Here is a 26,920-nt window from a genome sequence, read left to right as displayed (position 1 = left end):
TGCACCCGTATCCCATGGGGTCTACACTGTACTGTCTCCATGTGTCTGTTTTTCTCGCCAGCCTTCAGCTTCTCCTGGGGAAGGGCTACGTCATATTCATCCTTGGATCCCCAGAGCCGACTGCTGCCTCCCAGCTGTCTTCTTCCCCCCCTTTACCAAACTCTATAAACCGTGTCCCTTTCCATAATCATTGCTGATCTGACTGCAAGAAGTGTGCACAAATAGAAGACATCCTACCTTCCAGTTTCCAGCAGAGAGGTTCTGGAGAGATCCAGCAGAGCCTTCCAAGGTGGCCGGGTTGGAACTTTCTGCTAGAAGAGTCAGATATGGTTTTACCACTGACGGATGCCACAGCATCTCAACCCCTTTGGGGGACTTCGACAGTCCCGGGATAGGACCAACGCCATCCCACTGAAAGACAAAGAGCACGCATTAGTGGAAGCAAACATGTGAACACAGTATCCAACACCTGAAAACGTTCCTTTCTGCTAGACTCAGCTAGAGCTAAGCAGAAAAACTGCATCATGAGAAAAAAATTTTTTCTTGCCAAATATGTGATTTCTCACTCCCAGAGGAAACGAAACTTTAGAGTTTCATGTCAAGTAAAATGCTAACTTGATCCTCTTGTGGTGTTCTCTTTTTCTTCTTCTTCTTCTTCCCCCAGCAGCTTGGCTCCGAGTCTTTGCTGGGAGACTCTTTTCCGAGTAGGTCATCCAATTCGTTCAGCCCCAGCGGCCGGGCCTGGGGCACCTCCAGCTCCAGCCGATACGACAGGTTCCTCAGCGTGCACACGCAGTTCTCCACGGTCTGAAACCCAACACAGTGTAGGATTAAAACCACTGTGGCACATTAGTGCAAAGTGTTTCTGTACTGAGCACCAGTGATAGTAAAGAAATGTAGAACATGAAAGAACTGCTTTTCACTTTATGGGAACTGCAACAGTCTAAGGTCAGAACGATGATTCCAGACTGTTGGCGGGACACCCAATGACAGAGTGCAGAGCCATCCGCAGTGCAGCTGGCAATCTGACTGCCTGCTGAGTGAAATGTGCGAGGTTCCAGAGAAGAAAATGCCCAGGGTTCTGCTTCAGGGCTGCCGCAGTGGCAGAGATGCGCCCAAGTTACCAGACCACTCCCCCCACACTGGGAATCCTCATCGTGACAGCGGGTGCTACCAGCCTCCACCTCGGGCACAGCCCCACCCCGCAAGCGCCATCTCTGTCGTCTCCTTCCATCTCCCACCTCCCCCTTCCCTCTGTGGAAAGTTCCATGATCTCTGCTGATGTTTTGCCTTCTGCACATGGTCTTCTGTTCCTCAAAGTCTGTATCACACCTCTAATTGGGAGGCCAACTCGCTTCAACTAAGTGTGTCTAAAACCAAGTTCAGTTTTGCCTAGAGGGCTCTCCTTCTAACTTGCTTATTCCTCTCAATTTCATCCGCAGATCTTTTGGTTCAGTTGAAGCTCAAATAAAAACTTGGCTGTCACTTTGAGTTTCTCCTCTAGCTCCCTCCCAATCCTACCACTCATTCTTCTTTTCCCTTTTAGACCCCTGTTTACGACCCCAGGCCTGTTTGTGGCCCCTCTTCGTCCAGCCCATCCTGAACAACAAGTGCCCGGCCTGCCTTGGGACTCCTGACACTTTTAGTCCCTGCTTCCTGTTTCTCCCCACCTTCCCCGGCCACTGATGCTGGGGCAGACCCTGGATGGCATCACAGCTGAAAAATGATGAGCAGAATTCCTTGTGAGAGGGCCGGGATGGAGGAAATAGGAGGGGAGGATAAGGGGGACATGCTGGCAACAGAGGGAGTGGGTGAAAGACTGCAACCCGCATGTAGAAAGGGGCACCCAGAGTTGGTACCGAGGCAAGAAGGGCAGAGGGGTTGGGGGGATTCCAGTGCCTGGACCAGGAACTTTTATTCAGTAGATACTTAGATCCAGATGGATTTGACTGTAGTGGCAGGGGATACGGAACTGGAGGAAAGAGCAGCGGGGCAATCACCTTGACGATGAGCCCAGGAGAAACCACAGAGAAGGTCTGGACCCTGGCAGATCCTTCACCACATGGAGTCACTCAGTTTTCATGGTTCTAAGGCTATTTTCTTAGGTTCTCATGTCCCTGTTAACTTGTAATTTTTAGAGACAGTCTCCCTTTGTTTATTTATTTACTTTGAGACAGTCTCCCTTGAATCTGGAGCACAGCCTAACAAGGAGGAGAGGGTCAAGAATTCCAGAGAGAGTCAATGGCACGCGGACAGCGGCGGTCGGCAGCTGCTGTCCTCTGCCACCGCGGCGTTCTCGGCCAGGCGGGCACTGACCTTGCTGTCGTAGTCGGATGTGTTCACACACGTATGGATCACGTACAACAGAGAGTCCACCAGCCCCTCACAGGATCGCATCTGCTTCCGCGCTTCCTCCCCCGCGGAGCTGAGATTCCTAGACAGGCAGAGACACGGGGGAGCTCGTTAGCTGCAGAGCCTTACCTTAATGATCTGAGAACGGGTGACACGGCAGCACGTAGATCTGGTCCGAAGGGGCATTTGGAGCCTGCATTTTAATCCCGAGGGAGCTCACAATAATAGCCAGCCCCCCATTAGCCACACAAATAGAAGGGAGCAGGGGCGCTTGAACTTTGTATCTCTCTTGTGACAGGCCACCTTCTAACCTCCTAAAATAATTATTTTGGGGCTTATCTTCAGTTTCCTCATACGTAAGAAAGGGGGAATAACAGTAACTACCTCGTAAGGTTGCTGTAAGGAAGAGATGGGCCGCTACATATGAAGCAATTAGGAAGTGCCCACCACGTAAAAGGATGTTTGCTAGCCACGCATGGTAGCTGTTTTTAGACATCCTTTACCTCCCTTGTTAGGTCATAAGGTCTTTGCAGTCCCTGCACCTATTAAAATGTTTTGCATGTAGTAGGTGGTCATAAATGCTTCCTGAACGAACAGAGGAAACATATTTCTTGTATAAACATTTCAAGTTAAATAGGAACACTTGCTCATGCCACAATTTTTCTCATCTTTTTAATTATTAAAAACCCTGAAAATTGTTTTAGGTCTCAGCCATATGGAAATTTGTGCTATCAGTTCAACTTCGTGAATTGATACCAAATTATAAGGCTCTATTTTACGTGCCATTAACAAGGGTTCTAGGCTAACTCTGAGATTTTGCAAAACTTAGACTAGGTAAGGGGGATCGGGAATGACTTTTCTTTTCACCTTTGTTTTTCTGAGGCCAGAGATACTATCACCCATGATCCCTCTACTGTTCTTTTTGTTTGTTTGCTACTAAAAAATATTTAATAGCCAAAGTAACAAAGGCACTGATTAATCATGTGAAGGTGTCAACAAAGTAGAAGAGATGTTAGACTTTAACAATCAGTTTGAAGTACAAAGTCTGAATCAGCTGAATATCAACCATGGGAATAAACAAAAAAAATAAGCTGCATATCTGTCCCATACAAAGAGAAAACACTTATTATCTTCAATTCCATATTAAATATTATCAATCCTATATCAATACTGACCAGCTACTAGAACGTAAAAGAATCTTCAATCAATATTACACAAAATATATTCCCTAACTAAAATTAAATAAAATTAGAAATCATATAAATTCATCTGCCCCACTTATTTGAGATATTAGAATACATTCTTTAATTCATGATTATATTAGTTATATATTGCTGTATAACAAATTACCCCAATATTTAACAGCTCAAAAAATAAATACTTGTTGTAATATCGTTCCTCTGGGTCCAGCATTCAGGTGCTTCTTAGCTGGGTGCCTCTGGGTTAGAGTCTCCCATAAGGCTATAATCAAGCTATTATCTGGGGTTACAGTTATCTGAAGGCTCAACTTAGGAAGGACCTACTTCCAAGTTCACACAAGTGGCTGTTCCCAGTCCTCAGAGAATCCACTTTCAAGTCCATTCACGTGACTATGGCAGTCCTCACCTTCTCACTGTTTGCCAGGCATCAGTTCCTGCCATGGGGGTTTCTACCTGGGAAAGCTCACAACATGGCAGCTAGCTTTCGCTCAGAATGAGGCAACAAGAGAGACTGAGCAAGACACAGGCCAGCCTCTTTGTAACATAATCTCAGAAGTGGCATCTATAACTTCAGAATTACTATTTATTTGAAGGATTTCACTCAATGAAAGGGGAATACACGTGGGCGTAACACTAGCAGGCAAGAGTTTTTGTGTCCATCTTAGAGGCTTCCTGCTACAGTGGTTTAAGAGAAAATAAAAGTAGAAAATATAAATTAATTACGACTGAAGGACAACAGAGCATTGCATATCTAAAGTCCCTCTACTGTCCTTATCCAGGGTTACCTCTCAGTAGCTCTCAACAGCTAACCTCTTCTGTTCCTCTAACGGGGATCCGGTATCCCTCTGGTTTTCCTCTCTTCTTGCTGTCTTCCCTTCTCAGCCTCTTCTGCCTGCGGGTCCCTCTGGAGTGCCCAGGGCTACTTTGGTCGCTTCCTATCTTTATCTTTGTGCTCTCCTGGGCGGCCTCCTTCGGCTCCTTGGATTTAATACAACCTATGGACCCATGACTCCCCAGTTTTTATCTTTAGCCCAACCCCTCTCTAGAACTCCAGACTCACTTGTCCAGACGTTACATTTACCCACATGGATAGCTAATTAGACATCTCAGAGTGGGCCAGCCAAAACCCTCAGGGCTCCTCTCTCCACCCTTTCTCCGCCCCTCTGCCTGACCTCATCAGCAGCACTTCTGTGCTCCCAGCTGATCCAGCCAAAGATCTAGGCGCTTTCCTTACTTCCTCCCTTTTCCTCGCCCCTCATATTCAGTCTATGAGCAAACCTCATCAGCCTCTCCCTCCACGACGCACTCCGCTCTGCCGACCTCTCTCCGGTGCCTGGCCTTTGTCACCCTCCTCATCTGCCTTCCTGCCCCCACTGCTGCCCCCATCACAGCCAGAAACCATCCCTACTCTTGTGTGTAGACCCTCTGATGGTTCCCCATGACACTTGGCACGTAGTGCACTCCTTGCTCTGATCTAAAAAAATGCGACGTAACTGGTTTCACTCTGCACCTTGCCCATTAAGCTCCAGCCTCAAGCCCCTTCCTGCCCCAGTGCCTTCACACTCCCCGTTCCCTTTGTCTTGAGTGCGTCCTCCTCCCCTCCCCCACCCCCGCCCTCACTTGAGCAGCTCCTTGTGGTATTTCCGAGTAGGCTTAAACTTCACCTCCTATGAGAGACCGACTACCTGACCATCAAAGTGACCACCTAGTAACTCTTACATCACCCTATTTTTTAAATGGCATCTGTTGTTATTTTCTTGTTTATTTATTTACCTGCCTTCATCAATAGAACTTGGTTCTATCCGAGCCACAATGTACTCTGTTTTGTCCATCACTGAATTTACACAGAAGGCATTCACCAACTGTTAACAGCCCTGAACCACTGGGGGAGCCTGAGCATGTGTCCTGTCCCTGGGCCTCCCTTGAAGCCTGGCAGGCTAGCTGAGGGCTCACGGCCTCCCCAGAGCCAGGTACAGGGAGATGAGACGCTGCCCCACAGACCAGCAGTAGAGGCCATGTGACCCGCTCTGTGATGCCGGAATCTGAGTCAGGGAACTGGCCTGTCTTCTAGGAGCCTGACTCTTGTCGCCCCCTCCCCTGCCCCAGTTACCCATCACAATAGCGGAAGGCTTCAGAGCAGAAGTCCAGGCCCTCTCTCTTGAGCTCTGGTGTAGAGATGCTCAGACATCTTAGCTTAAATGGTAAATAGCGCTCACTGTGTGTTAGACACTACACGAAGCGTTTTATACAAGCTGAGTCTTCACAACTCTGAGATGTTATTATTACCCCTGTTGTAAAGATGAGGAAACTGAGGCTCAGGACGGGACAGGAAGTCAGTCTGTCTGAAGCCAGAGCCCACTCTTGTTGTCACCAGGACACTCTGCCCCAAGGTTTCTGTTTCAAGTTCCCAGTAAGCCTGGGAAACTGGTTGGAAATTGAGCTGATGAGAGTTAATGGCAAATAGTGAGCAGTACCGTGTACAGTCAAAGGAGGCTTTATGGATTTTAAATGCTAAAGATAATGACTGAAAAGAGTATTTGGGCTCATTTTCATTATTTATAAAACTCAAACCCAATGACTGCTTAAACCGCACCTTTTTGCACCCTTTTAAAAGCAAAAAAGTTTTAACCATTACATTTAAAAAGACTGAAGTCTAATTAACAGACATTATGCTAGTTTCAGGTGTATAAAACAATAATTTGACATTTGTATATATTGTGAAATGATCACCACAATAAGTCTAGTTACCGTCTGTCACCATACAAAGTTACCAAGTGTTTTTTTCTTGTGATGAGCACTTTTGAGATTTACTTTCTTAGCCTCTTTCAACTTTACAACACAATATTAGTGACTACAGTCACCTTGCTGTACATTACATCCCCATGACTTATTTTATAACTTGAAGTTTGTACTTCCACATTTTGAATTTAAACAAAAACCAGGCTGCCAACACATTAGCAATCAGAATGTGATAACCAGAAAAATGCTGTTCAAGTGGAAAACGCTGGAATTTTGACAGTAATTTCAGACTGAAAGGGCTTTTTTTTAAAACATCTTTATTGAAGTATAATTGCCTTACAATGTGAAAGGGCTTTTTTGACTGATCTATAGAAGAGTCATTTATAAGATAATGTCTCTCAAGCCACTGCTCTGTGCTCACAATGTTTTCCTCATAGGATAACAAAGCCCAGTGGTCTAAATTTTAAAAAAAACTTGGAAACTTAGAGAGATATTAATAAAAATGAAATATTAAATCATCCTGAAATCAACTTAGCTATGACACATATTATTTAATCACAGACTTAATCGTAAAGAAGAAATAAAAATTTACCTCAGGCAACCTGTCGTATTACGCAGAACGAGTGAAGTCTGAAATTTAATTTTATGATCGTCATCAAAAGAAGAGTTATTCCATCCAGAATGTGGAACGATCACAGTGTTTGTCAGGGTTGAGAGAGCATCTCGGATGATTGTCATCTTTACGGCATCACATGAGGATAAATTCCAAAGAACTCCTAAAGAATGAGATTTTAAATATCAAATCAATTAGAAATCCTGCAGTTTTAGTAATGAAATAAACATTAGCTTTAATTGATGGGAATTCAGTCTGTTCCAAACCTAATCTATGGCCTGAATTTACAACCAGGCTGGGGATGGACCTCTAATAAATGTTGACTGAACATATGTAAGCTTCTGGCAGTATATTACCAAGTCGTCGTTATCTTAAGTTTTGGAGCCTATGTATCTATCAGGCAAGATGACTATGGTTTTGCAAAGCAAATTAGAGTTACTCTGTGAGGGGGAGGGGCACAATCCAATCAAGGGTCATAAATATGATGCATCTGTGATGGTTATAAAAATGTGGTTCATTGTATCATCCCTTACATTCAGTGTTGTGTGTGACAAACCATTTTTAAAATTTAGTACTTGAAAAGAACTTCTCTTTCTCAAAAGAAGGACACTTTCTCTTCATCACACTTCCTTTTCTTACTTTTGCCACCGGGAAGCTCATGCTTAAATATTATGCTTGCAGTAACTTGCACAAAGGGTGGTTACATTTGTCTTATCTCCCTTATTTAGATTAAGGTTTAAACATTTCTATTTCCACGTTAAGAGTTTTATCAGCATGTGCAAGTTACTACCATTCCTTTTTGGATACAGGCGGGACTAACAATAAATTAAAAGCTCCCAATATTGTAATTCGTATCAATATTGCTAGGACACCAGACCTTAAATGTAGCTTATTAGAGTGTTATTTGAATTATAAGCATATTAGAGGGTCCTCATTTCTGTGTCAACCATAAGAGGGTTAAATTATTGTTATAAAGCACATATTTCCTAATAGTTACTCTTCTAGAAATTAGAGCAAATTCAAGATTATACCTACTCTAATGTCATTTTCACATTGATGCATTTTCCTAAGTAAGAGGGGATGGGGTGGAGGAGAGATGGTACAGCTGGATCTTCAGAGCCCTACACTCCTGATGTATCCTTGGCAAGTTTCATCAGTCAGTGTAGTGATTTTAGAACTATCAACACACAAAAACACTCGAGGCCTGTGGAGGGGAAGGAGTTGGCAAAACCCGCCCATGTCCATGGAAGCATGTGAGGCTTGTGAACATGACTGATCTAGAGTGTTGGGCCAGAGACAAGACTGAAAACTGCTGCTCTGGCGCTGGTGACCAAGGAGCTAGCCTGTAAACTGCCTGCGCAGCCTTCTCGGGGCCTAAAATAGCAGGGCCCCTTACGAAGGAGGGAGGCGGGAGAGAGCTGACAGGAGCTTTCTTTCTTTATGGAGGGAGGAGGGGTTCAAGCAAAGGGCTAGAACTGAAGAGAGTAAAACAATACTCTGTGAACCGAGAGGCCCATCCATTCCCCGCACATCTGCCCTGACTCACCCACACCATGGAGGGATGGTCGATGACAGAGGCAGATGCTTGGGCTCTGTCCTGGGAATCACCCTGGGTCCTGACTCCTCTTTCACTTGGCTTTGACTTCTGGCCTTGCTGATTGGGTTTCCCTTGCTCCCCCAAGACTTTCATCCTTTCTCTGCTCCTACCCTTTGGGGTGCGACAGCCCACCATAAGCACAGCTTTTCAGGACCTCAGCCTCAGCGGTGACCCATCTAGTCAGGCTCGGACTCGAGGGGGATTTGGACAGTTTAGCATCGGGAAAAGGAAGGACCCTGCTTTGCCTCTGAAGGCTTGTTCTGTCCACCACGACAGACCTTCGTTTCCATAACTATCCCGTGGCTGATGGTCCTGGTGAGAGGGCAGCGCACACTGCAGGTGCTTATGAAGTGAACTGAAACTCCACAAGCTGAGCTACTTCTCTGTGGATTCTGACACAACTGGCTGCGTCTATGTGAGTGGGTTTAAACCGGGCTCCCTGGACTCTGGGGGTTCCGCTGGGCTCTTAGGGGCAGCCATGCGGGAAGTGGGGGGAGAACTGGCGGCAGGGCTCCAGATCCCACCCCAGTTCACCGGGAGCAGCTCCATCCTTATCTGTTCTCAATACTGGGCTTCACTGTACGTTTCTGTTTGAAAAAAGGGTTTTGTGTCTAAAAGACATTTGAAAAGCACTGTATTAGGGGAAAAGTATCCGAGGACGGATGACCACAGAAGAGACCTTGGGCTCTAAGGATGAAAAACGAGTCTCTGGAGGTTGGTTCTGACCCAAATGATAGGCGAGGGGAGAGAAGACAGAAGGAGAGTGGGTTGAGGCACAGAAGCATGGATGATAGCAGCCGCCACGAATAGGGCTTTAACATTTTCTGCCAACGAGGCCAACCTCACCCCACCCAGGGCTCTGAAGGGGCCTGCCCGGGGCCTGAGTCAGCCAGAGGGGCAGCATGTGGTCCAGAGGCCAGTGGTGGGGAAGGGTCATTTCCTAACCTCTCCTGATGACAACTTTATAACATGTGATTCTGAAGGCCACCGGAGCAGTTCTTCTCTCTGTGAAAGCATTTCAAAGTCCTCACTCCACGAAATTCTACACATGGGGGAGAGCTCCATTTTCCAATAAGCTACGTTCTACTTCACAGAATAAATGCATTCCAGTAACGTTAATTTAAGGCAAGGTTTATGGAAAGTAAAGTCTATCATACTGTAGGTTATAGGTATAAAATTAGATACATCTCTACGGAAAATGAAACAGTGCTGAGTCACACACTTCAGGTGAAAACACGACTAAGAAGAGGGGTGGTTCTTACTTAGCACGTTGGATCTTGGAGCTGATGCCTAGAAGTTCTCCAACTGCTGGCAGAAAAGCTTGTTTTTCATGGTTCCTGCCTCCACTCCTGGCTACTTCTAAGATCTACTCTGGCAAGAAGAGAGTTCCCAGGTTTGCGGATTCGCCTGACTTTCTGTGCTGGAACAAGGATTTTGTCTGGCTCTTTCTTTTCCTTGCCAGGCATTTAGAATGACCAGTGGAGTTATATGTCATTCTACAGTTTACTATTAGCCATTACATCTACAGGGGATTGGACAGCAGAAACGTTCATAAATCAACATACACAATAGTAACTTGGCCATTTACTATGGCTTTACTCCGTGCCAGGCACTGTGTGCTTTACACATAATACCTTAAAGAGTCAAGATGCACAAAATGAATTCACTTCCCATTTAATTATTTGGTAGGCTTGAAATTCTACATGTTGACTTTTTACAGGATGATGAGCATTTCTTTTTCTAAATTTAATATTAAATTTCATTAGGCAAGTATAATGAGTAAGAAACACTCTATTATCCATTCTTTTATATGTCTGGTTACACATATGCAGGGGACATAATAGGTGCTCAGAAATATATGTTGATGGATCCAATTTAATAGCCTGTATTTGCTTTTAGATTTCCCTTTTATTTTTTGCCTGTCAGATTTAGCACCTAAGTATGTATTCCCTCCCTTTCACACCTTTTCTTAAAACTGAGTGTCCTGAGAGTGTCCCTTAAGGTCTGCAACTACATGGAGAGGGTCAGAACAGTGGTCTGGATCTGTAAGGGAATTTGCCAGCATAGTTTTGCCTGTTTTTCACACGAAGACCAAAACGGATGGTTGCTGAAACTACCACCCTAGCTGTGGGGCTAGGAGAATTACGTTGCTGCTTCATCTCCCAGAACCAGAAGTTAAGTTACACCAAAATGCCTGAATCCCCATCCCTCAGACTGCAAAAAGAAAGGACCAGTGTTGCCCAATTATAAAATGTTAAATTATTTAAAAATACGTAATCCTACAGTAGACTTGTAGGCCAGCTGACTAGGTTATCTTTCGGTCAACTCAGATGACTCATAAAATCAGTCTGCTATAGAAATTAAAGCTACCTCTCCTGCAACTTCAAAAAATGTTCAAAATTATTCTTGATCAGAAGAAATGAAAGATTCTATTTTTGCTAAGTCTGTGGCATCCACACAAAGGCAGCTTTCTGATCCGGCATTAAGAGTTACATTATCCCTCTAATCCTGTACTTTGCTATGTAGCACAAAAAACTACATTTGGTATGGATTTAACTCGCCATTTTGAACATCAAAGCAAGTTCCAAGACATTGGTTTTTCCTCCCCACTTTCTTTTTCAAAAATAAAGGTTATGGAAAGCCAAAACAACCAGTTCTGATCAACCAACATTGGATGAAGAAGGTTCACTTAAACTTAAAAGCCTTAGCTATGGAATGATTAATTTGGCTTTTCTACTCAAAGTAAAAAGCACCATTCTTAAGACCAACTGATAATACCTGTGTGCACTTGCCTCACTAGAGCAGTAATAAAACAATGTTCTCTCCACTTACTCTGTCTAGGGCTTCATTTAATGGGTCAGGGAGAATGTTCCTAGAACAGTAAGTAACGAATGGAAAATACACCAGCTCCCATATGTAGCGAGACTGATGAGAAATACAGAAATATTAGCATTCTCCATCAACATGATAAACCTCCAGCTCCGACGTCCTAGTGCAAAATTATTTTCAAAAATATTTAGCAGCACTCTCCACTGTCTCTTGGTTCCTTAAAAGAAAGTTAAAAATAAACTATAATTCAGTTTAGGAAACTTGGGGTTTTTATTTAAAGCAATTAGCTATTTGTTGTGAGAACTAAGAATATATATAAACAAACTCATTTTGAAAATATTAGGGCATTTCCTGCATACTACTGTAGAAAACGCTGCTTATTCCCTACCACAGGAAAAAGTACACATAATTATGAGTAACCAGTAACCACAATGAGAAACTGCCATAAGAGATGAAAGTTCATTTTCCCCACAAAGAATGAATAAAGTAATTAAAATACCATTCACATAAATCCTAGGCCACAGAATGTTGAAAGAGTGCACGTTTAAAACTAGCATTATAGCTATTCTTACAGCCAAATGATAATTTCATAGTTAAATTAGAAACTGATTTTACTTGGTTAATTAAAATAATAGCACCATTTGAAAAATGCATTTCTTAAAGGACATTAGAAAACCAACCAAACAACATTTTGAAAATGTTATTTCTCTCGTAGCATAAATACATAACAGCCTATGCAACTGTTTTTCTTTCTTTTTCTGATATGAAAGAAATCTAAACCCATTAATTTTTATATAGTATTCAATTTTTGCTGCTTCCTAATTATCAAAAAAATACCCGAACAACCCCTCCGCCCAAAACTGCACAACACAAGGGTTCATGGGCATTGCAAAAAAGAAAAATAAAACAGCCAAAAAAGTGCTACTGCACTTCAAATATCACCACTGGACATGCCCCTGCATTTTTTTTCATGAGTTGGCCTCATGCCCAGTGTCTGTTCCTGACATTCTTGTTTCAGACATGCTCTTTCATGAGATGTCCACGAGGCACCCAAGCCTTAGGGGTGCGAAGAGTACTAAATCAGAGAAGAGACAACAAGGTCTTGGCCGCATCATTCCCTGCACAGAGCAAGCATCGTGATAAGTCACTATCATGCTTCAGCTCTCCGGGGGTCAGAACTGCCTGGTATACATGTTCATCCCCTCCCGGCTATTCTGCATCCGTGGGCTGGTTGGAACAGGCTGGTGTCGTGTATACCCACCCTGCAAGCATTCTTGCAGGGGTAGAAATATTAGACTAAAAGTGAAAATATAAAACATCAAGGCTGCAGATTGCATATACGCGTCCAAGCATGTGTGCTTCTCGTAAACCCATAGTCTGTGGATAACAAGGCAGGAATATGGGCCTGTGAACCCAGGGCCCCTGTCTGCTCCTAGCACATGCCTCCATCGTGATTCCCGAGATGGTCTCTGGCTGAAACACCCAGGATCTAGCAACAACACATCTCCATTTCTTCTGTCTGCAGCAGCTCCGAAGCTCTTCCCTAACCCCAGTAGGGTTTTTATAAACCTCTGCGACTTCCAGTTGGGCAGAGTAATGACAAGATGCTATGGCTACTATATCCTGTCACAACACGGTCACCTGCATCCCTGCCCCCTTCCAGTATTAAAGCTCTGTACCTCATGCCTTTTAGACACATGTTACTTATACCCAAGCACAGCCTAGACATGCACCGTCCAATACAACAGCCACTGGCTGCATGTGGCTATCGAGTACGTGCAATGTGGCTGGTCCAAACTGAGATGTGCTGTAAGTGTAAAACACACACTGGATTATGAAGACCTGGTATGAAAAAAAAGAATGTAAAACACCTCATTGTTTTTATATTGCTTACAAGTTGAAGTGATATTTTGGAACTATTGGGTTAAACAAACTACACTATTAAAATAAACACATTTTTCTTTTTCCTTTTTAATGTGGCTACTAGGAAGTTCAGAATGACACGTGCCCTGCATTTACACTTCTACTGGAAAGTGCTGGTAGGGACGTTTTCATGCCAGACTCTAAGGGATACAAGTAAGTGAGCCCTCTGCCCCCAGGAGGCCTTGCCACAAATAGTTGCAGCACCAGGCCGCTCAGACAAAGCACCCACCAGCAGGAAGAGCAATAAGGCCAGCTCCACAGAAACGCCAAGCGGCAGGTACTGTGTTTCTCACCGGGCAGCTGGTACCGGGTGAGGAGATTTGCTGGGGCTCACAGAGCTGGAAGGAAACAAGTGGATCTGACTCTGGAGCCCACACTCACTCCTGACACCATGCTGCCTCTATCTCCCTGGATGTTTTTCTTAGCAGGCAAACCTCTGCCTTGGTGTGGAACTGGAGACCACTGCGTTCCAGCTGGCGTGTGAAGGGCAGAGGCCAGGGAGGATAGGGGCTGCAGATTTGGACCGGCAGCTGGGGAAGGACACACTGCAGGGACAGGCATTATCCCAGGAGGGGACAGTGAAGCGGATGGACCAGTAGGGGCGAAGCCTGTGTCCCAGGACAGTAGGTCAGGGAGCATGTGATGAGGACGTGAAGGAGTGCAGAGGGGATGGGAAAGCAAAGAGGAAGGGAGAGTGAGTGCTTGTGATGAGAATCTGGAGCCTGATGCGAGCTGAGGGTGACGTCAAAGATGAGTCAACAGTTCACCTCCTGTGTGAGAATATGGTACAGATAACAGAAATGAGGAAATCAAGGGGGTAGCGGGAAAAAAGTAGTGTGAGAAGTGTCTGCCATTTTTGTGGCTTCAGGTAAATGACTCAAACTTTCCATCAGGACTGGAATGCTGTGAATAAATTACGAAACTGAAACAGAATTGAAATAATGGGAAAGCAGTTATTATGAGAGTGGGACAAAAGTACTGTCTTCAGTTATAGAAATGCCTTTCTCTGGATAAATTCCCAGGAAAACAAGTCCTGGTGGTGGATAATCATTTCCAGGGTTCCCAAGATGAGACCATCTCAGTAGAGGTTCCTGAAAACGTGTGCAGTGACCCGCAGAGCACCTGAACGTGCAGTCCTGGAGCTGGCTTACAGGCCCGGCTCCTGGCTTCCTTCTTCCTGGACCCCTGCTGCCAGGCTAGGCTTTGCTACACTCCTTGCTGGTTGGCACAGCTGGCATCCTAGGCGGTGGGCGGTGCAGCTGCCCCGAGAGCTGGGGTCCTGCAGGGAGGCCTGGCCCGGCCAGCCTGGTGGGCTTGGGAAGGCAAAGTCAGGCCCAGCTGCGGTCATGGTGGTCAGGACCTCGGGTTCCCACCGCAGTGGGTGAGGGCTCAGGTGATCTGAGAGAAGGAAGCTGCCAGGAGGGGGCTGTGTGGGACCGAAGACTTGAGCCAGCCGCAGACGCTGCACACGGTGTGGCCCCAGCCTACATATTCACTCTGAAGGGGACTTCTCCCGCTGCTTAAATTCGTCCTCAGCCGAAGGACCTGAATGATAGATCTTTATATTTCTAGTCTTTAAAGAACATAAGCCTTTGTTTCCGTGATTTTTCAGGTACAAAGGTGGATCACAGGGTCTTTGAAAAGATCTATCGATTTCTAAAGCTCCATTTACAGAGCCACTTTGCATTTCACCATATTCTTTCTTACCTAGGTAATTTCCCAACTTCAGGGGTAGGTTGAGAGGATTAGTGACATCATGGAGGCATACAGTCCTATGTACCCTGGCAAGGCATTTCCTCTGAAAATCAATCAGTTTACAATTCAGAACTGCTGACTAAGAATTGCCCGTAAGGCACGTAAAGGAGGATTCTTTCTGTTAGGGGGCAGTTTGTAAAAGCGAACAGGTCACATGAAAGGAAAGCCCCCTGAGAGAATCGCTCTGATGCAGAGGTGGCAGTGGGAGCAGTGACCTGGCCACCCTGGGTGCCCTTCAGGTCGTTTCATGCTCCGACAGAGGATTTATTTACACTACCACAGAGATTTCCCTGGGACAAAGTCCCACAGTTGTAGGTTCCACAGCTGACTTTTATGTGTTCCAGGAAGGTGCTTATTCATTTGTAATGGCACTAAGGCTTCCTTCCACCTTGTCATCTGGTCCGAGCAGAAGAAGCTTAGAGACGAAAGTGCCTCCAGTCCTAAGCCACGGGAAATAAGACAGACTCAGAAACTGCAAAGTACCCGAGGGACCTGGGTGGGGTCTCTTGGGCACCTCTTTTTGAGAACTTCATCATGTGCTCTCAGCCTTCTCATACTGACGTGCTGTCCAGTTTACTGAGGGAGTGTCATTACGGGGCCTTCCTTGTGCTGAGAGACCCCACCCTGACCACTGGCTGACCACCTGAATTCTACAGGAATCTCTGAGTCTCCGCACTTGACTGCCTTATCTTGCTCGGCATTCAGAAGCCCGCACACAAAAGAGAAGGTCATATTCCACTTCCAAGGTCAAATCTTTTCATACTCAAGACTGTAAATCTTGAAATACTCACAAGACTAAAATCACAGTTCACGTGTTTTCTAAGCAACCTGAAGCTTTAGGATTATACCTGATGATTAGTTTGATGCGGCTGTCCTAGTGACCAAGTTCAAAAATATTTATATACCTGGGTGAAATTCAGAGAGTAACTGAGATAGTATGGGATTTCTTTTTCCTTTTCCCTTTTTGGTGGTAATTTGAGAGAATAAGGGAAATGACATGTGAAAATGGGCATTTGCACCCTCCCCCAGATTTTGGGGATGGGCCAGGGCGGGCAGAGGCAGGGAAGGAAGAGCTCCAGCCTGCATGTCAGAAACCCAACCTCTGGACTCAATCTCTCTGTATCCCAGTTTCTCATCTTGTACTACAGGGGGCAGAACAGAAGATTTCTTGAGGGCTCTTTCCAGATCAAAGTTCTGTGACTCTGAATTAAGAGTTGTTGCATTTATTAAACTATTTTTGTTTTGTTACCGATGAAACTTTTGTCATTTTATTTCTCATTACTAATTTTTATGGTTTGAAATGTTCAGTAAATAGGAGAGTGCACGTTCCTCTTGCTATTATTTTATAAAGAGGGCCAAGTGGTAAGGATCTTACTGACTTGGGCTCAGGATTGGGAGGCGATGTTGCTGGATTTCTGAAAACTACCCATGAGACTCCTGACAGCTCTAGGGGCCCACAGAAAGCAGGACAGAAAGTAATAGGCCAACTCCTCTCTGCACCGGGGAATAAACGACTGTTTTGAAGGCACATTAGTTAGGCCAAGGGGACATGTTTAGTCATCATTTCATTCTGTAATGGCACATAATCATCCAAAAGGCTGAATGCATGTCCATTAGGCTCTGGCTCTTTATAGGATGTCCTGTTCTTTGCTAAACTTGAGCCTGGCCCATGTACCCTTCCTTGGTGCACAACTATCATTTTCTTATTAATTTACTGTCTAATTAGAAATATGGAGCTAATGATCAGGAAGGGAATATGCCTAATTTCACGTTCTTCATAGCGTCTGGAATCCATTGCTGGCATCCAAACATTTTAAAATAAACAGTGTGGAAATATTTTACTTAGCCATATGGATGAATAATCATCTCTTGCTAAATTGGAAGGAATGTGAATATAGCAGTCATTTAAACAAAGTCCATTATTATTCAAAGGCTACTTTTTGGTACTTAACACCAGTGTTAATGGGGTAAGAGAAGCATGATAATTTTGGGACATCTGGTGCATTAAAAGGTAGGCCTCCAGATTCTATGCAATATCAATTATATATATTTTATCAATTTATATAGTTTTAAAAAATGATGCTTTCAGGATGCTCAATAACTTGAAACTCACATATCCTAGCTTAGAAACATATTTAATTATCTTGAACAAATGAGTTCAACATATCTCTTCTAGTGACAAGATGTTCCCACTTTCCACCCATAGTTTGTGGCCTAGCAGACATGAATTTTATAACCCAACTGGGGAACAACGATACTTCATCCAGCTTTCAGGTTTAAGCACAATAAAGGTAAAAAGTACCTTTGTAATAAAAACCTCAGCCTAAGCACCTACACATATCAGCAATTACTGGAAGAAAAGCTCATTAGGTTCCAACCTGGAACATCTTCAACACAATGAAGAAAACACAAGAATCATGTCACATACTAGAGAACTATTTTAATTAATAATGACAGCCACAGTGTCCTGGGAAAATACACTGGGCCGAAAGTATTTTTCCTTTCTCCCCCTGCAAATTAAGATGTGGCCAAAAATGCAGGCCCTGGGCAGTTATTACATTTAAAGCAAAGGCAAGACATCTTTTTAAAAGAATAGCTAAAACTTCTGCATTGAAGTGCGTTAAAAATGCCAAACTGAAACAAAGGGAACTGGAAGAAAAGGCTTTGAATTAATAACGAGGTTGAATTACTTAATATTAAGGACAATAGAATACCTAGTTTCAAGGCGATAGTAATTTCTTCAAATAACACAATATTTTGAACACAATGGTTCATTGTGCTTTAACATTTCATGACCCTAAGTTTACTATAGTTTACAGTGAAGAACTCTTAGGCCATACCTACAAAGGCCAAGCATCGTGCAAGGTTGGCCAGGGCCAGAGTATTTTGTGGAGACACTGGAAGAACATTAAATTTGGAAGGGTATCTTCTAGGAGGTGGGCAGCTGATAGAGAATGGTGGGTGATGCAGTCACATAGCACCCTGCTACCCATAGACATGTTTTAATGAAAATGGTTCAGACGGGGACATGCTTTCCTGGTTAGGAAAGGTCTGGAAGGCTGGATTTGGGGTTAACTGGTCTTCTCTTGTAGGGCTACTCTTAGGCTAAATGAGGTCCTGAGGGGTTATTTTCCTTGCCTCTCAAGTCATACTTAATGTCTTCTTGTTGCTTTCTGGACAACAAGCTCCCTATCCCTGTGGGTTAGGGATATGAGCTCCAATATGAGCTCCCTATCCCTGTGGGTTCAAGCACATGGTGGGCAGCTACTTTGTGTGGAAGCCATACAGGGGCTCCGTGCGTTGGACGGCTGACTCGACAAAATGAATTTGGAGGTCCCCTCCAACCTTGTGATTCTGTGATTTAGAGACAGCTTATGAGTATTTGACTTCAGGGATAGTTAATGAAAGAGCTCAAGGTTCTCTTGATTTTGTCATTCTTTAAAATACATCAGGGATTAGTTGCTCTTAAAACATTACTGATCATCAGTTAAAGTTGGTACCACTAAATTCTGGAACTGAGAAATGTGAATAAATAATTTTTCTTGTCTCCATAAATCTGAACCTACAAATACATGTATACATGTAATACACACACAACCCCAAGCAACTATGCTCGATTTATATTATGACTTGGTAGTTTCATATTAGGTAGATAGTGTTTATATATAAATCAAACTTGGGCTGACATGCAGCATTTTGCAACTGGAAACTCACTTCTGAAGTCCTCTGGTCCAACTCCTTTATATATTGTCATTTCAGTGAATTGTTTATACACACTACTGCCATTCCAAAGCAAAGACTACTTTTGAAGAAAACATTTCATAAGCAATCCGTCCACATATCAGTATAAACTGTTACAGGTAAAAGTACAGAGTTATAAAACAGTTCTTAATATTCCCTAACCTATAAGTATGGCCAAAAAATACTTCTAAAAAAAGCCTAAAAGCTACTGGCAGCTGTTTCCAAAAAAGAAATATCAGAGGTTGTTGCTAGTTTTATATTGGAACTGATACAATCTATTAGGGAAATAGCTTTTTGAATTATGAAAACTCATATCCTCTTTCAAGGTCAAGGTTCAAGTCTTAAAACTTTTGTGTTCTCAGCAACTTAGTACTGTTCCCAAACAGAAATGAGGATATATGTAGTAAAACATCTAAATTAGCACTCACATCCAGAGTACGCGCCAGGTAAATTAGTACATAAAAGCCCTTAATAGTAAAGTCTGGCTCTACTTCAAATAAATTTGATTTATTCTAAAATGAAAAAAAAGAAAAATCACCCAACTTTCATGTACTTTACTTCTTGTTTATCACTACATCATACAAATTCCTTGAGCTCAGTTCATGAAAGACACTGTTAGAGTTTCTCCCAAGGATAAAACCTCAGAAATAAAAATGCAGCCAAGACTTCTTCCTCCCGTGGGAAATTATGACAGAAGAAGAGAAAAAAGCTGCACATCAAGGATGTAAGGACCAAGTCATGATAAATCTGCCTAGTTAATCAATAGAGAACCAAATCTAGTAGAAGCTGTGCTTCCAAGGTCAGGTCGACCCTGGATCACTGCCGATCCCTCGGGGAGCCCGCACACATCATTCTGCAGCCTTGCTGGCTGCACAGGTGTGTTACTGGGAGAAATTACTTGAACGTTCACAGAAGAGTTCAAAATGATGGGAAAGAAACATCAAACGAGGAAAGAAAGTACTCATATACTGCAAATAACACTGTCTTCCTAACAGGGAGCTTAGGACAAATTTTTGGGTGTAGTCATAGTGACTGTGCTAACTTCTAGAATGGATACATCTATAATTTTTTTTTCTTAATTCTATTTAGCTTCTTCTAATTTTCATTTCATACAATACATAGTATGTAAATGTAAATAATTTATTTTTTGGTGTGAGAGGGTTTGACGCTTCAAAAGCATTTTATAAAGAGGGAGCTAAATGGATTTACTAATAAATCAATATGTAATTGAGATGTGTTAAAGCATTAATATTCAAATTACATTAGGGCAGGCAGTCCATTCTGGAGTTTAAGATTATATATAAAGTGCATTCTACTTTTAGTACGTAATTTTCATACCTTCTTCGAATTACAGGGTACTTATTTTGAACATTAATATCTTGTGAGAAAGTTGATTCCCCTTAACTAAATATTAGATTCAAGATGGTTTGCTACATTCCTAAGTGTTACTGAATAACAGCTGACAGAACCTAAAGCTCTGATTTCATAGTGGACGCTAGTGGAGAATGGGATTCACTTGGAAAAAATGTCGTTAAAACATTTTAAATTAACTATTTCAAGCATGAAAAATAGCATAGCAAATATAAAACAAACACCCAGATGTCCACCACCCTTAGCTTTGTTAAATACAGTTGACTTTTGAACAATATGGGTTTGAACTGCACAGGTCCACTTATATGTAGATTTTTTTCAATAGTAAAAACTGCAGTATTGCACAATTGGTGGCTGGTTAAATCCAAAGATGTGGAATCGTGGATACGGAGGAACTACATATACGGAGGGCTGACCATAAGTTATATGCAGATTTTAGACTGCACAGAGGGTCAGGGCCCCCAACCCCCAGGTCGTTCAAGGATCAACTGTATTAACATTTTGTCTTCTTTGTTTCAGATGTCTCTTTCCTTTTAAAAAAGTGGACCGGATTATACTCCTCAATGCCTTTTTCTCTACCCGCACCCTGTAGAGGTAACCACTATCTTGAATCTGTCTTTTATCATTCTAATGAAAAATTTTACCTTTACTGCATGTGCCTATATCAAAAAATAAATACAGCCTCAACCTGCATATTTTAAAACTTATACCATAGTGTCATGCTGTGCTTGTCATTCTACCAATGCTTCTAGAGATTTATCTATGTTGCTACAGATAGCTCTAATGCACTTATTTTAGCCCTTCTATGTGGTTTCACTGTGTGAATGTACTGCCATTTATTTAACCGTTTTCCTACCAATGAATACTCAGTATTTCCCCCTAATACTCTGTTATAAACAGTGCTGTCATTAATCGCCCTCCTGCAGAATTGTTCTTTCAGCTTGACCTCAAGACAAAGCATCACTCAGTTCCTCTGGGACTCTCACTCCCCACGTTGGACCATCGTGGCCTGGCCGTGAAATATTTCTCATTGTTTCCTCTTCTCCACTGCCCACCCCTTCCTTCTACCACTGACACAGTTCAAGCTTTTATCTCTAGACTACTGACCTCCTCATAGGCCTCCCAGGTGCCAGGCTCATCTACTTCAAATCAATCCCCCACCCCTACTGCCTGCTGGAAGAATGCATATAAAAGCCCAAACTAGCCACGCCATGCCCTGTAATCACTCCCACTGCATGTGGGGCACAAGTTCCCCAAACCAGGCCTGTGTTTCTCTCTGGTCTTGTCTCCTTTCAGCATCCCCCCTCCTGCTGGCAGCTCCGCCCCTATAACCCATGCTGTCTCCGAGCCTCTGCTTGCGACTGGAAATATTTCTCCTGTATACCCAGCCAATGCCTCCTCAACCTTTAGGCCAGCTTTGGTTTCACACTGACCAGAGAACTTCCCTACCCATCTGCCATGCTCCCAGTGCAACCTCAACGGAGTCCAGCACTTGCACGTTTCACTGACATTCACAGAAAATCACTTGTGTTCCTCTGGAATCGAAGTGCTACTTGAGGGCAGGGACTGAGTTTTATTCATCTTTACATCTCCAGTACCTAGAGAAGCATCTGAGATACTAACAGGCTTTCAGACACAGGCTGAACTGAAGTGGAAGGTAGCTAATCCATTAAGTACAGTTTATTTTCATAATGAAGGAGAGCCAGTCTATTTAAAACAAGTAATTACTATAGAATATGTAATGAAAAATGATGTATTCAGCCCTCTGTGACAAGACATCTGTTAGCTGATACTTATGCACTAACAAGTACAATAAATGATACTAGTCAAGATGACTGCAGCACTGCAAGTACCTTCTGAATCATTAGATTAACTTACACACAGCCTTTGTCACAGTTGTGAGCACTGTATTGTCACCTCCAACCTAGAACCTCCAAGTCCTTCACGATGCCACCATACATGGGCAGAATCTAGATGGTTTTCAACATCTCCTCCAAGACATGATCACATTCTTTACCCACCTGTGACCAGCTCCCTTACTTCTGCATCAATAGATTTTCTCAACAGTCGCAACAAGGCAGGTATCCCACCAACATTCTTCATCGCGATTTTATTTTCATCTGTAGACTTGCCAAAAACAAGGTTTCGGAGGGCACCACAAGCATTCTTCTGAACTTCCAAAACTCTGTGGTCCAAAAGGTCAACCAGATGCTTGACTCCCCCTAACCTACACACCTAGAATGAAAAATATTAGGTACCAGGCCTAAGTGACATGTGGTCAATGAGAGATCAAACAAAAGTCTGTTATGGAAAGATCACGGAAAACATACAACTCCAGATCATTATAAATGATTATTTTTTATTCTAAAAAAATACGTTCTATAAATTTTAAGGACACTCTCTAAGATGAAGCTCTTTTCACGGGTTCATGGCTTAAAGAAGGGAAGGAAGACTTAGGTGGATTAACGGCCACATGCAGGTAGCATGGTCATACGCCAACCCTCCGAACGTACACAGGGATTATGCTGTCACTTCCAAGTGAAATGCACAAATACACAAGCACAACAAAGCTGTATGCAGGGTCGATGACAACACAGGAAGAGATTTTTGACTGAAGTCATTTGCTTTCTAGAATTGTTTCTCTAGGTGACTCTCCCTACATTTTCTTCCATATGTCACTTCATTAATATCTTATGTGAATATTTTTGGGCTTTATTTACTGCATTTACCTTTAGTCTGTAACTGTGTGTTGTTCTAAATTTTAAGGGGTGAAAAACACTTAAGTTCTGTATGACATTGCAGGAGGAAAAAAGGTCTAAAATGTTAAATCTAGCCAATATCAATGACTCACTATGTTTCTGTAAAAGCCCCAAAAGCTTAAATCTGAAATAAAATATTCATATATGTTCAGTATTAGTAATGGTTATAAATCCTTTACTTAATTGTGTGTTGGCACTGATTCTGACCAGAATCTCTTAAAATACATGAGTTCACAAGTACATACTATAATTTGTATCTAATAGATTTATAGAAAATACTTTAAAAATGCAGGTTAAATTGATTTTGTTTCATGTTTTATAAATAAGCTAATGAGTGGACACATTATTTGAAAATGCTAAATGTACTTCAAGAAATAATCTCATCCCAGATTTTCCCAAGAAATATTGAAATGCATAGCTGAGAAGTAAAAGAGTAACTGGTATCAGAACACCCCTTGGAAAGGGCCTCTAGATTGCATCTGGTCATTTCTTAAGCACATAAGCACGCAGCTGCTAAACGGAAAGGCACTGCTCGGCCCTCCCCATTCCCCGCCCCGCCAACTCCGGCATCCCAGGCACTGGTCCTGTACCTCCATCTTCACTTTGTTGTCGCCAAAGCACAGGTGTTGCAGGTAGGCTGCTGCGTTTGCCTGAACTGACGGGAACTGGTGCTGCAGCATGTGAATGACTTCAGGCAACTCGGGATCACGCCAGGCAAACTCCCTGCACGAGAAAAACGCGGCTTCAGAAAGGAAGGCCCCATGTTCTACCGATACACTGAACAAAACATTTGTCAGAGAAGAGAGCTCAGCGGAGACAATGGTAAGTTACAAAAATCCTAAAAGAAATATATATATATATATGTATGTATGTAAATAATTTTTATGCACTGATGAACATATCACAGATGCTTATGATCTTAAAGAAATCATGATGCACAGACGCAGAGAAAGATTCAGGGTAACAAAGAGGTTCTTAATATGGGTAACTTTTCCATTCTTGTTTTCCTCCTCCTGATTCTAATTTTATGCCTTTCTACCTATGTAAGAAATTTGCAGGTGTGAGGCTCAGGTAAACAAGTGCACTTCAGCTAGGTGAGAAGTCACGCCTGAGGAGGGAGGAGGAAGAGCCAGTGGAAATACTGTGTGCCTGATGATTTTTAAGAAATTTAATATATATGGTTGCTCTTGATTATAAGAAACAGAAAACATGATAGAAAATGTTTTTGCAGTAACCCTATATCCAGAGAAAACAACTGTGGACATTTCCCACTGGTCTTTTTTTCAACATATGCAGGCAAGTGTGCACATGTGTGTGTACAGAATTTTTTTCAAAGAATTGGATTATTACTAAATAGCACGTACTATTCCGTGTCAGGCACTATTCTAGGCATTTTATGTATATTAGTTCATCTATCCTTAAATTGACCTTGTAGATTTGGAGGTTGAAGCAGAAGGGCTAAGTGACTTGCCTAGTGTCACCCAGCTAGTCAACAACAGAGCAACATTTGAACCCATGCATCTGCCTTCAGAGTCTGTGCCCTCACCCCCGTGCTATCCCACTTCTTGTACAATAAGTATACAATCATATTAAATATACATACATACTTTTATACTATGTTTTTTTCAGGTAACATCACATTGTCAGATTTTCTGATGTAACTTGATTGGCTCACTGTTTGGAATCCTTGTTAAATGTGATTTTATGCTTATGTTACATAAAAACCAGCTTCTTACAAATGGTTCACAAAGCAACAAATCTGCAAACTTTGATAACAGGATGGAGTAAACTGTTAATCAAAAATGAATTAATCCTGAAGAAACTAAAAAAAAAAATCTTTAGGGGCTTCCCTGGTGGCGCAGTGGTTAAGAATCTGCCTGCCAACGCAGGGGACATGGGTTCCATCCCTGGTCCGGGAAGATCCCACATGCCGCGGAGCAACTAAGCCCGCGAGCCACAACTACTGAAGCCCGCGCACCTAGAGCCCGTGCTCTGCAACAAGAGAAGCCATCGCAATGAGAAGCCTGCACACTGCAATGAAGAGTAGCCCCCGCTCGCCACAACTAGAGAAAGCCCGCGTGCAGCAACGAAGACCCAACGCAGCCAAAAATAAATAAATAAAATAAATTTATTAAAAGAAAAAAAATCTTTAAATTAATGACCCAGTGATACTTCTATGGCCCAGTTTTTAAAGGTCCACAGCCTCTCTGGGAAGGCTCCAGTATGAATTGGTTCATCCACTACAGAGGGTCAGGTCATTCCATACCTGCACACACACATTCATATCACACATTAGTGCATTCTTACTATGCTACAGGTGCCAGAACAGGTGCTGGAGATAACAAACATTGAATAAGACATGATTTTATGTATAGGGGCTTGTATGCCAAACTAAAAAAGTTTAGTCTTAATAGCAATAACATGAATTATTACTGACTGAGCTTATCTGTGTCAGGTATTCTGTCAAGAGCTTTATAGATATTATCTCACTTACCTTGACTGTTGCCCCATGAGGTAGGCACTATCAAATAACATCAGATATAGATAGACGAGGAACCCGGGAATAGTAATTAAGAGGTGGAGGTTAGTGGTCTAATATGTTATCACCACGCACAAGGAACAGAAAGCTGGTGGAGGTCTTAAAGCAGAAGAGTGAGAGAATGCAACAAGGTCACATTTATAAGGAAGATAACTCTGGTGGCTAAGTAGAGAATATACTAGAATCAAAAAAGACTGGTGGCAAGGAGACTATCCACTATCCCCACATTTGCTCAAAATACGACCATCCTTGATTTTTCTCTTTCTCTTATCTTTCTCATCCAATCCATCAGCAAACTCTGTTGACTATCTCCAAAATATTTAATATAAACCAAATCCATCCACTCTTTCTATCTTGGCTGGACCCTCTACAAGCCACTTACATGTTCTCTCTGCTTCAAATATCACTCCCTCCCCCATCTATTCTTTGCACGGCAACCAGATGATCTACTGAAAACTGAAATCAAGGGTGAGATGGAGATTTCCGGCTTGGGGAACAGACTGGATGATGATGATGTCATTAACAGGCATTAAGAAAACCATAAATGCCGAGAGGCAGGATAACGCAGCAGAAAAAGCACAGAATTTGGAGTTAGATTGCCTATGTTTAAGTCCCAGGTCCTTCAATTGTGATGTGATTTTGAAAACCATTTACATAGAACTTCAGTTTCCCCATCTGTAAATTAGGACCAATAAAACTATCATGTCTAACTTCTTCTTAGGCTGGCTATGATGACTAAATTGTGGTGATGTATATTAAAGTAGTTTACGTACTTTGCATTATGAAAGATGTTTTACTAATATTCATCACCCCTGAAAAATGAACTATACTATGTTAACTATTTCTGATGAAAATCTATCTGAAGTCTATTATGTATAAATCTGTAAGGTAATTAACAGAGTGCAAGGAGTGTGATTTAATCTTTCCTTGATGACTCAATCATTACAAATACACATTTCTGTTCTCTTTAAATGGAACAGGGATGGTCAAGATTTCCTAGCATCCTTGGGTGCCTCCTGAGCCAGACAACACAAAGGGTGGGCTCCCGCTGGAGATGGGCAGTTAGGCTCAGTTGACACCAACTCCAACCTTGATTTTCAGCAGAAATTTACCCTGGAAAGACTTCTATCAATTCATGGGCTGGCTGGATGGCATCAATGCTTGCCAGGATTTGCTTCATTAAAACCTAAGCCCAGACTTCTGTTTTTAGCCATGATAGAGTAGTAACCGGTACTGGACTTTGCCTTCCTACCATAAACAACCATTAAACTGGACTAAATGTGGGAGGAAACTGTTTTCAGGCCCCAGACAACAAGTAACACAAGAATGTAATCCTTGAAGGGGCGGGGGCATCACCCTGGGAACCCCATACTCACTTGGCTTTCTGCCTGAGGGCACTTTTTGGATCATGGCACAGGAAGCAAGTCCAAATGGGCATGATGGTCTAAGTGAACTGAGGGGGAAAGATTGGAATTTGGAGATGCTAAAGAGGTTAAAATTTGC

The 26,920-nt window shown here is 42.7% G+C and overlaps 1 protein-coding gene across 11 annotated transcripts in view; it reads right to left on the bottom strand.

The window, feature by feature from the left end:
• Positions 1-26,920, bottom strand: part of PKP4 (plakophilin 4) — a 253,541-nt gene that overhangs the window by 16,670 nt on the left and 209,951 nt on the right. For all 11 annotated transcript variants that reach the window (XM_057551047.1, XM_057551051.1, XM_057551050.1 and 8 more), the window contains 6 exons: positions 23,469-23,597; positions 22,141-22,354; positions 6,883-7,066; positions 2,317-2,434; positions 616-807; positions 238-411 (listed from right to left, as the gene is read on the bottom strand). In XM_057551047.1, coding sequence (XP_057407030.1) covers positions 238-411; positions 616-807; positions 2,317-2,434; positions 6,883-7,066; positions 22,141-22,354; positions 23,469-23,597 — 1,011 coding nt within the window. The remainder of the gene's footprint in view (positions 1-237; positions 412-615; positions 808-2,316; positions 2,435-6,882; positions 7,067-22,140; positions 22,355-23,468; positions 23,598-26,920) is intronic.

The sequence above is a fragment of the Balaenoptera acutorostrata genome, chromosome 8, assembly GCF_949987535.1.
Source record: "Balaenoptera acutorostrata chromosome 8, mBalAcu1.1, whole genome shotgun sequence".
NCBI lineage: Eukaryota > Metazoa > Chordata > Mammalia > Artiodactyla > Balaenopteridae > Balaenoptera > Balaenoptera acutorostrata.
The sequence above is the reverse complement of the archived record's forward strand: the minus strand, read 5'-3'. Positions and strand labels throughout refer to the sequence as shown.